At 41.6% G+C, this 12,213-nt stretch overlaps 1 protein-coding gene across 4 annotated transcripts in view; it reads left to right on the forward strand.

Annotated features, from left to right (window-relative positions):
• Positions 1-12,213, forward strand: part of LOC311238426 (uncharacterized protein) — a 41,345-nt gene that overhangs the window by 16,372 nt on the left and 12,760 nt on the right. For 3 of the 4 annotated variants that reach the window (XM_084326484.1, XM_084326483.1, XM_084326485.1), the window contains one exon: positions 8,168-8,300. The exons of the other annotated variant lie outside the window; for it this stretch is intronic. In XM_084326484.1, coding sequence (XP_084182610.1) covers positions 8,168-8,300 — 133 coding nt within the window. The remainder of the gene's footprint in view (positions 1-8,167; positions 8,301-12,213) is intronic. 4 annotated transcript variants of the gene reach the window in all.

A 12,213-nucleotide genomic window follows, 5' to 3' on the forward strand; every position in this document is an offset into this window, starting at 1 on the left:
GATTTACCGTAAATCCTCAAATATAGGACGGGTCTTCTATTTACCTCAGCTGCAAAGAGCACCAGGCCTTTATTAGAGAGGCTTATATAAGAGGCAGGCCTTAATTTCTAAAAATGACACTCATGGACATAATCCCTTCATTTTCAGACTTTTATTGCATTATTATTATAATAAAAAAAATAAAAAAAAATTAAATTGGGGGGGGGCCCTCGTCACTAAAGGCCCACGGGCCGCGGCCGTCGTTAATCCGGCCCTGCTCGTCTGCCATAGCGAACGGTAAAATTTGCAAATGAAGTCAACGTTATCCAGCTGACGACACCACATATCTAGATATATGACAACGTTAGCTAGCGGCTAGCACTAAAGCTAACGCCAACCAGAGGGAAACTTTGTTATTATTATTATTGACCAGATGGCATTTCGGACCAGGAAACAATTTTATTGTATTGCGTGGTAGAAGTTATACCACTCAATAGTAAAGATGATGTCTAACATAATAGTTTGTTCGAACAACTGAACTTACTTAGTGGAAGATCCTGCTGTTGTGACAAAGTGTTCACGCTGCCTGCGTATCAGTTTACACCTGGAGGCTGCCTGCAGCGCTGTGAGACTGGAGTGCGCGTCCGCTCTGTCTGCTGGGGGCTGGATCAAACCATATCGGACAGGGGGGTGTCGCAGTCTTTGGAAACTTAAAAACTTGCTATTAAGTGTCATTGTGTATTATTAATTTGATTGAAATTACGTAGTTATGCTTAGATAAGATTTATATATTGGGGGGGGGATATTTATATCATATGATATGATCAAAAAGTGAGGGAGCAAAGAGACAAGCTTGCTCCCCCAAGTTCAATAGTCCTGGAGCACATGCATCGTCTGCTCTGTTAAGTGGGCGCCTATGTGTGTGTGTCTTACTCTGATCGCTGTGTGTGAGTGAGAGGAGTGTGAATGTGTGTGTGTCTTACTCTGATCGCTGTGTGTGAGAGAGAGGAGTGTGAATGTGTGTGTGTCTTACTCTGATCGCTGTGTGTGAGTGAGAGTAGGGCTGGGCGATATGGAAAAAAATCATATCGCGATAACGATATGATAATTTTATTTTATTTCTCGATATCGATAATTATCGAATTGTTATAAGTATAAAAAAAAAAAAAACATATATATATATTTTTTTAACAACAGATGTATGTTTATTTTGCAGCAATTCTTTGTCATTGCCGCCATCTTTAGTGTTACATCCCCTCACACTCCAGTTCTCAGGCTGCAGCTGGTTTAAAAGCTAAAGTAAACCGGCTTCTCTGCTGGCTGTGGCTCCAGAGGAGTTGAACAGTTCTGGCTCTGCTAGTTTATTTTCGATCTTTTGGCGCTTTTTTGGTGGACAAACCACCGCACATGTGCACTGTGACTCGTGACTGGAGTCTAGTTCTGCTAGCACACATAGCCTACTGTGTACAGACGGTTTCAAAATGTATTTTAAATTAGAAGGCAAACTAAATAAATGGACAAGAGAAAAAGAAATCTGAATTTGGTCAGTATTGTCATTTGGACAAGCAAAGCCATTACTTTAAGTTGCAGGCAAGAAAGACAAGTCTGTCCACGGTCTCTGGTTTAAAAACTGCCCTGTTGCAGGTAAAAAAAAAAAAAAATCGATTTTTTTTTTATTTCGATATTCGATATCGATTATTAAAATATATCGCGATATTTATCGTTATATCGCCCAGCCCTAAGTGAGAGGAGTGTGTATGTGTGTGTGTCTTACTCTGATCGCTGTGTGTGAGTGATAGGGCTGCAACGATTAGTCGACATAATCGACGACGTCGATTATAAAAAATCGTTGACGAGAAATTGTTGCGTCGATTAGTCATTAAAAAAAAACGTTATTTAATTTTTTTTTTTTTTTTTTTTGCACTACCTATCTTTGTGAGAGTGGCTTCTCAGGGTTCCAGACAACATCATAACATGATGATTCCATAGCAAATTTTGGACATTGAAAACATTGTTCCCCTGCAGGAGATGATGATCAGACTAGACACACAATACATTACACACGCACTCCTCTCACTCACACACAGCGATCAGAGTAAGACACACACATACACACTCCTCTCACTCACACACAGCGATCAGAGTAAGACACACACACATACACACTCCTCTCACTCACACACAGCGATCAGAGTAAGACACACACACATTCACACTCCTCTCTCTCACACACAGCGATCAGAGTAAGACACACACACATACACACTCCTCTCACTCACACACAGCAATCAGAGTAAGACACACACACATACACACTCCTCTCACTCACACACAGCGATCAGAGTAAGACACACACACATTCACACTCCTCTCTCTCACACACAGCGATCAGAGTAAGACACACACATTCACACTCCTCTCACTCACACACAGCGATCAGAGTAAGACACACACATACACAAATTACACAGTACACACCTCTCACTCACACAGCGATCAGAGTAAGACACACACACAAATTACACAGTACACACACTCCTCTCACTCACACAGTGATCAGAGTAAGACACACACACATACACACACACAGACTCCTCTCACACACAGCAAACAAAAGTTATTTAAAGTACACTTCCACTTTAATTTGTATTATTTAATTTATTTATCTTGTTATGAGTGATTGCTGTATTGTTCTTCAAATACATTTTCATTTAAAGTGGCTTAAAGATCCAAATTCAAATGTTTCATGAGTCATTATTTTAATTTGCTATGGGATCATCATGTTATGATGTTGTTGTTTGGTCCTGACAAGAGTCTCAAAGTCTGGGGTGATGGTAGACAAGCAACTCTGAGGTCATGCTCAATGTCCAATCTGTTCCTCTGCTCTGTCTTCAGCTGGACCAGAGCTGAGAAGCCACTTTCACAAAGATAGGTAATAAAAAAAAAAAAAAAAAAAAAAAAAATCATTTTTTTTGTTGTTGTTGTTTACATTGGTTTTCGATTAGTCGACTAATCGAAAAAATAATCGGCAGATTAGTCGACTACCAAATTAGTCATTAGTTGCAGCCCTAGTGAGTGAGAGGAGTGTGTATGTGTGTGTCTTACTCTGATCGCTGTGTGTGAGTGAGAGGAGTGCGTATTGTGTGTCTAGTCTGATCATCATCTCCTGCAGGGGAACAATGTTTTCAATGTCCAAAATTTGCTATGGGATCATCATGTTATGATGTTGTCTGGAACCCTGAGAAGCCACTCTCACAAAGATAGGTAGTGCACCAATTTTTTTTTTTTTTCTTTTTTTTTTTGACTAATCGACGCAACAATTTCTCGTCAACGATTTTTTATAATCGACGTCGTCGATTATGTCGACTAATCGTTGCAGCCCTAATCGATACTTCGATATTTTTGACAACACTATTACCTACTTATGTATTATGGTTGTACGTCTCTATGTATTGTCATACTCATATTTGCCTGAAGTCCGTTTTACTAACTAACTGAATGAATGATTGTATATATATTATCTTTTTTCTTTGTTTACACTTATCGCAGACTGATGCATCACTGATGTTCCCAGTACATTTTCCCCTCTGGGACAATAGATCATTCTTATTTTATAACACCCGCCCGTTACTATTCCATTATTTATCATTACATGATACAATGTATCCATGCCTGTAGCTAAATGCTGAAAAACAGGGATATTATATGTATTGTGTGTTATCTCTCCACTCCATGCTATGGTAGTGCTTGTGCCAGCACAGGAGATACGATTACAATTAGGGATGCCCCGATCGATCGGCCAGCGATCGGTATCGGCCGATATTCAGTATAAATATGAGATTGGGGAATTCCGATAATGCTTTCTAGTCCCCGATTGCGAAAACCAATCGGTGATGCTAAAAACATGAGCCAATTCTCAGCGGAGTTGGTGTCATTGTCGCATGTTAACTATCCTAAAACATGTCGGTGGTGTGGAACTATTACAAAGTGTCTGAGACAGATGCAACAAATGCCATCTGCAATGTATGCCAGGATAAAATACCTTGTGGGAAGTTTCAACGCAACTAATTTAATAACACTTGGAAGTCCCATCACCCAGAGGAGCATGGAGAGTTTGTTAAGCTTACCGCGGAGTAAAAAGAAAAAGGCAGATTAAAAACAAACGGCTGCTGACACAAACCACTTTAGAGAGCACCGTGCATATAACCGTGATAGTCAGAAGGCTAAGGCGATCACATGAAAAGTCATGAAATTCATAGGGCTGGACGAGACGGACCACTCCGTCACATTGAGCAACCCCCGGTACACTCCCAGCTCGCTGAAGAGACAACAAGCATTCCGTGAAGACCTGCCCTACTCTGCCTCTGATTCGCAGACTGGGTGGGGGAATGTGATTGGACCAAAGCAGAGTAGACAGACAGACATACACACACAGTGGAGTCGGACATGCAAAGATGCTGCTTGCATTATTGATAGCGGAGAATTTGTACTCGTTGCGTTGTCTCGCAGATGATACAGATAATACATATGAAAAGTATCATTTGCTCAGAGTCCAGAGACAGTTGTGGTTTGGTCCGGATCTGGACCGGAGTCCAGACTTTGAGAATGCCTGTGTTAGACCTACAGTATAATACTGCCAGCTGCTATAACAAAACAATCGGTATCGGCAGTGTATCGGCCGATATGGCTCATAGATGATCGGTATCGGTGGCAAAAAACATGATCGGGCATCCCTAATTACAATGTATTTTTTATATATAGACTATGTACATATTTCAATCAATATCTTCCTTTTGAGCATATTATATGGGCATACATGAATGGAATGGCGAGGATGTAAAGCATGTTAGACGCATTTATTAAAACCGTTGCTCACAGAGTTTACACCCCGTTTGTCATAGCTTTTAAAATTGAAGGTGGGGGGTATCGGGCTCAGCCCCTCCCTTCCAGCTGGAGTTGACGTGAAACATCAAATGCGAGCGAACGCGCACTGTCGAGTCCCGGCTCTAGGCAGAATCACGAATAGTGGTTTAAGAGAAGTTATTTATATTTCGAACGTGATCCATTGCGAATCGTTTTCAAATAAACGCTAGATTATCGATAGTATATGTGTACTTATGCACGCTAGAGAAGCGGGTTGAAAAATCAATTATCTATGCCCTGCCTGGCGCTAACACATATGAGACACGTTGTGATCCGCTGTGAAAAAAACTCTGATTACCCCAAGACTGGTAAAATAGATTCCTTACCTCACATCAGATGTTCTGCAAAAAGATTATTCCAATTCCTGATCGCCATTCCAAATATCGATCGCGTTTATTGATCCTGCCGTTATGTACTCGAAACACATATTCCACGCTGCTCTGATGGTCCCCAATTAATGCAGTAGTCTCGTGTTACATTGCCTGAGAAGTAAAATGTGGATTCCGGGTTTTTTTTTTCTCCCATGCATTTCCATTGAGTCCAATCCAATGGGTGCATGACCATCCGGGAGGCGTCTATACTTTCTACAACGGAGCTCGGTTTCCGGGTTCCTCCGATTGGCCACGACGCCCACGTGACCTCTGCTAGCACGCCCCCTTCCTGCTGCGCTGCGCTCGCCAAGCTCCTGCCGCGCCGCGCTCCCGCCTTCCTCAATGAAATGGAAATCGCTACTTTACATCAGGGTGAACGCTGGCTGTTGGTAACACCACCCACTTCAATGACAGGCTCTCATATTTGCGAATGTATAAACTATTAAAAAAATATACTGTTAACTGGAATATGTTGTTTCTTTACACATATGTTGGATTATGTAATTGGTTTGTCATGACAAACCAATAAAATCGCTACTTTACATCAGGCTGAACGCTGTTATGCTGCCACCACCCACTTCAATGACAGAGCTCGGCGCATTACATCAGGCTGAACGCTAGGGCTGCAACGATTAGTCGAAAAATCGTAGACGAGAAATTGTTGCGTCGATTAGTCATTAAAAAAAATTATTATTATTATTTTTTCCCCCCCGCTACCTATCTTTGTGAAAGTGGATCTCAGCTCTGGTCCTGCCAGCTGAAGACTTCTTAGCTTAACATAACAGACCGACAGTAAGTTTGGGGGAACTAATGGGATAACTGGGGATGTTGTTTGGTCCTGACAAGAGTCTCAAAGCAACTCTGAGGTCATGCTCAATGTCCAATCTGTTCCTCTGCTCTGTCTTCAGCTGGACCAGAGCTGAGAAGCCACTTTCACAAAGATAGGTATTTTTTTTTAATATATAATTGTTTTTCGATTAGTCGACTAATCGAAAAAATAATCGACAGATTAGTCGACTACCAAAATAGTCATTAGTTGCAGCCCTACTGAACGCTGTTATGCTGCCACCACCCACTTCAATGACAGAGCTCGGCGCATTACATCAGGCTGAACGAACGCTGTTATGCTGCCACCACCCACTTCAATGACAGAGCTCGGCGCATTACATCAGGCTGAACGCTGTTATGCTGCCACCCATAGATATCTATATAGAACACTAGATAGCTTAAGGCGGAGTCACCAGCGTCACTGAACCGCCGCCATCTTGCTCGAGTCAGCCTTGAGTGAGGGTGAGTGAGCTGCACAGACAAAAATACTCATAACTCGCTGAAATATTGACTGATTTACAAACGGGTTGGTTTATTACAAGCATTATTAACGTGGCTATGATTCAAGTGGTTTGTAAAAAAAAATAACTTTAAGTAAAAATGTAGACATGAATGTTATCAGTAGCTGAGCTGCCTCGAGCAAGATGGCCGCCCTACGACGACGTCGCTCTACATTGGCCGGCAGCGCGGGTAAGCTATCTAGTGTTCTATATAGATATCTATGCTGCCACCACCCACTTCAATGACAGAGCTCGGCGCGGCAGGAGCTTGGCGCTTGAGGAAGCTGGTGAGCGTGGCGCGCGGCAGGAAGGGGGCGTGCTAGCGGAGGTCACGTGGGCGTCGTGGCCAATCGGAGGAACCCGGAAACCGAGCTCCGTTGTAGAAAGTATAGACTCATCCGGGAGACGATAGGGGGCGGTATTTGCCCTGTTCGAGCTCATAGACAGTCCCAATGATAACGTGAGGCTGGATTGATGAAAACTGAATGGATATCGCTAATAAAAGCAATAACGATTAAATAACGAGATTTCTCGTCCTTGGCACTCAACACATGGCGGCCAACAACGAGTTTTATTGTCCTTGGCACTCAAAGTGTTAAGATCAAGTATAGTCAATATCTAAACAAATGAACAATGGGCAGATAATTTACAGGGGTTTTTGTAGATGCAGTACAGAATTTTGCCATCCGGACAGTACACATGCAATATGAATGTAGAAATGGGTTTATAGTAGGGATGTCCCGATCCGATCACGTGATTTTCCGAAGATCAGGATAAAAAAAAAAGGGGATTTTTTTTATTCAACAAACATGACCATGTTCACGTCTTAAACTCATACTGAGGCCTTAGTTTTGGTTTTAAATTGCATATCATCATTCATATTGTCACACAGAACGGAAGAATTTTGCCAAAACAAACTCAATTCCTTTGATTTAATTATACATCAAATGATTTATGTCAAGGATTGCAATGCCTCGCTTGAATGAAGTTAACTTTTCACCTGGATAACGTCAACATTCAGGGTGAATGTGAGAAATTGGGATGGGATTTAAAAAAAAATGTTATCGGATCGGGAAAGATCGGTATCGGTAGATACTCAAAATCACATGATCGGGATCGGATCGGGAGCAAAAAAATGTGATCGGGACATCCCTAGTTTATAGGGCCAAGTGAGGCATCATTTGAAAGGCCAGAATCTCCTCTATTATAATACCATAGTTAAATCTGTAACCCTCTTACATAGAAACTAAATCACCAATTCTCATTCTCTCCTTCCACTGACACACTTCTCCATCACTATCTCCCTCCAGATAGCTGTCCTGTCAGGCCATTCTGTCTATACACCCATGTTTTTTTCAGTTCTTATGAAAATCTTCCCGTCAGGATTTTCTTTCCTTTCCAATTTGTTAGCCTAGGAAAAGAGAGCTACCTGTATAGCTGGTTAAGGACTGATGGTTCTTGCTTGGCTTTCTGTGTTTCTGATGAATTTCAACTGAAAAGTTAGACCTTTGTTTGTTAGGATGAATGTAAAATGTACTGATATTTCTTTCCTTACTTTCCCCCAAGATTGGTCTGAATATGACCACCCATCATAGCCTCTCACACCTTGGTTCGAGAGAACTGTCTGTCTGTTTGGTGGACTGCATGAAACCGTCACAGGTGGACCAGGCGAAGAGCTGTTTGGACTGCATGGAAACAAGTATGGAAATGTTCACTTTAATCTGTAAACAATATGACTTTATAAGTGTTGACTTTAACCTCTTAACACAATATCTGCCACCCAGTTTGAGCATATTATAGAATTATCTGCCAGCGCTGTAAGCCTATGGAGTTGTTCACCTTCTTTGCAGGGCTATAACTTTTTAAATATTATAGCTATATCGACATTACTATGGCCCATTCAACATCGGGTATCTATCTATCAGATGTGGGAACGTTATATTTTTCCATTCATACATTGTCGTGTTAATACCGTCGTGAATATAAGTATGTTTTTAGAGTGGTCTGCAGTAATTCCTAGAATGCGAATTATAGGCCCCGGTGCATATTATACATAATCGATTGGCGTTTCGTACGCTACATTAAAAAATTCAAATGCATATGATCGGTATACATTATGCTCCATCATGCGTGAAGGAAAGGGGGGGGTCGTTTATGATTCCTTGATTGTCAGTAACGGCTTTCTTTAGTACGACATCATACGTTGATCAGATGGATTGCAATGAAATAAATGGACAATCGAGCTGGAATTAACGTTGGATTCCTCTTACCTGTGGCCGATGAGTCTGGAGAAAAAATATTCCATTATTTGATTTCCATCTGCTAGATCCGTTTCGGTTTGTACGACACAAAAAAAACGCTGTAAGCATATTGATTCTTGCGTCTCGAAAGCGATCCAATGCACTAGAGTGTTTGTCTGGATCCACATAACAAGAGAGCTCTGCCTGGAACATATTCACCAATGCACAGAGCGCCCCATCCTGTTTAGAGTGGGTGCAACATTGGCCCATTACCTGCCGGCCGCGGTAGATGCAGTGTAGTGTTAGCCGCCAGGTGGCGGGCAGACCTTAAATTCTAATCGCCAAAGAATAAATCTACAAGCCAATGGCGCTGGGCGTGTAACTATTTTGTAACTAAAATGCTGCTTTAGAGTACTTGATTAGAAATACAAAACAATAAAAAAAAAAAAAATTACAGATGTGTTCCATAGACTCACAGGAATTGTGTAACATTGCCCAAATGCGTGTATGCTTTTTTTTTTTTTTATATAACTAACTTTTTTTTTTTTTATATAACTCGCATTCTAATGCGTGTATGCTTTTACCAACGCGTTTGTGTTTCCGGGTTCCCGTTTTTGCGCTCTGATTGGCCGCTGACCTACGCTAGCACGCCCCCCTCGCTACGCCCCGCAGCAGCGGACGCTAAATTGAAAGCTGTTTCCACTCGTACGCCCCCCTCGCTATGAGTGACGCACAAACAGCTGTTTCCGTGTGCTACACACGACAGTACAGTATGCGTACAGTACAGCTCAATACATACAATTGTTAAGGGGATGCAGACCAGAGAAAGACTTTCGTCTTGTTTACATCAGGGTCCCCCATTTTCAATTCATCATAATAAGCGGGACTCTCTGTTTCCGCGTGCTACACGTACAGTACAGTTTAAAGTGCTTAGAAATGTCGGTAAATGCCCGGTAAATGCCGGTTCATTCATGCTTTGAGGCACGCTTCCTGACAGGATTTTATAATATTGTATTTTATAATATTGTAGCTTGACAACGCTCTCGGCTGAGAGTCAAGAAACGACGCTCTCAGCAGTCGCCTTATGCAGCATCACTTTTCACATCAAAACAAAAGTAGAACTGTAATGTGGAGTTAGCACACGGAAACAGCTGTTCGTGCGTGAGTCACTCATAGCAAGTCACGCTTATTATGATGAATTGAAAATGGGGGACCCTGATGTAAACAAGACGAGCGAGGCACGCTTATTATGATGAATTGAAAATGGGGGACCCTGATGTAAACAAGACGAAAGTCGTGTAGCACGCGGAAACAGCTGTGCGTGCGTCACTCATAGCGAGGGGGGCGTACGCGTGGAAACAGCTGTTAGATTTAGCGTCCTCTGCTGCGTGGCGTAGCGAGGGGGGCGTGCTAGCGTAGGTCAGCGGCCAATCAGAGCGCAACACGGGAACCCGGAAACACAAATGCGTTGGTAAAAGCATACACGCTGCCCAAATAGTGAAAGGAATAGCAAGACATGGGACCTTTAACCTATTGGTAAACAAACGTATTGCTGAAAATATACACTATGGCAGCTGTTGTGACATGGTTAGGATGTTTACTGTTGGATACATTTGAAAAAAGAAACAAACATTATGTCATACAGTCTAGACAGATTGATTTATGACGTGATGTCATCTGCCGGACCGCACGGGTGGAAGAGGTTAATATCTAATTTCCGTGAAATCCTCTGCGATTCCGCAATCGCGGATTCCATAGGGTCCTACTCTGACCTCATCTGGTCTTTCCAAAGACCAGAGATGGGATGTGATCATGGGTGAGCACACACACACAGAAAGGGAGAATGGTTTATAGCAGACTTAATGATTTTTGAATATTTCAGCTAATGAAATCAAATGTTTATCATCACCTATCCAGTTTGTTTTTATATTTTTATTTTTGTTAGACACATTGAACCCGGTGGTCTGTGTCTATTATGAAATGATAATTGAGCGTCATTGAAGGTCCGTGCTGGTCTGTGTATTATGAAATGACAATTGCGCGTTCATTGGAATTTGGATTATTTTCTAACTGGGTGGGTCTTGGGTATCGAAATGTTTTCATTAGGTGGTGTCAAAGAGGCAACTACCCATGTGAACTAAGGATACTAGTAAAACATTTTGAAATATTGAATTGCAAATAGAATCGATTGTTGTTCTTCTGGTAAAATAATCGTTTAGATGAATCAATAACAAAATAATCTTTAGTTGCATCCCTAGTGTTGGTGCCATGTACAGGAGTTCAGTCGTAGGTGAAGAGGTATTCAGCATAGGTTCTGACATACATTGCTTCCAAATAAAAGGAGAAAAGACAAAGTGCCTTAATTTTCATTTAGTTTACACTCAGGATTATTAAAAAGTAGTCATGGATTATGTGGTTATTTTGTAGACAAATGTTTCATCCAATTTACAGAAATTGTACTATATCGTGATATATATTGTTACTGAGATATGAAATTTCCTATAGCTTGATATAAGATTTGATCCATAAGGTGACAGTTGACCTGTTGAGCCCTAGCCATATTAACGCTGTAAAGCGTTATTGCCCGCCATGCTTTGACCGCCAGATCTCGCTGTACAGCGTTATTGAGATCAATATTTAATTTTTTCGCCATGGCATTCATAATTCATATATAAACCTCCGATGCTGCAGCTGGACCCTACGGCTCAATACAACGACGGCTCAATACCGCCGCCTGGTGGATGGTCGGATGGAGTTATACTCGAACAACAGGAAGTGGGGGCTGTGCGTCGATTAAATTCATCCGGCCGTCAGACATTGTTGCAAGGCTCCCGACAGACACTATAGTACATATGGATCGCTTTATAAACTTAATAATCAATATGATTTCGGCGTTTATTGCGACATACAAACCGGAAATGGACCTAGGCGATCGACGTCCTATACTTGGGATATTTCACCGCCAGTCTCTTTGATGCACGGTAAGAGGACACTGACATTATTTTCAGCCCAATTGTTTATTCATTTCACTGCAAACCATCTGATCAATATATCACCCATACTACATAAAGCATTTACTGACGATCACGGAATTATAAACGACCCCCCCCCCCCTTTCCTCCGCGTATGATGGCGCATAACGTATACGATCATATACAGTTGCATTTTTTTATATAGCGTGTCTAGGGAATAAACGGCAATCGATAATCTATATATGCGTTTAGGCCTATAACTCACGTTCTAGGAATTACTGCAGAAAACGATAAAAACATACTTGTATTCTAGAAGGTATTTTTGTATTTTTGTATGAATGAAAAAGTATAAAGTTCCTACATCCTGAACGATAGATAATCGATGTTGAATGGGCCATAG

This window comes from Notolepis coatsorum, assembly GCF_963971535.1.
Source record: "Notolepis coatsorum genome assembly, chromosome: 12".
NCBI classification, from domain to species: Eukaryota; Metazoa; Chordata; class Actinopteri; order Aulopiformes; family Paralepididae; genus Notolepis; species Notolepis coatsorum.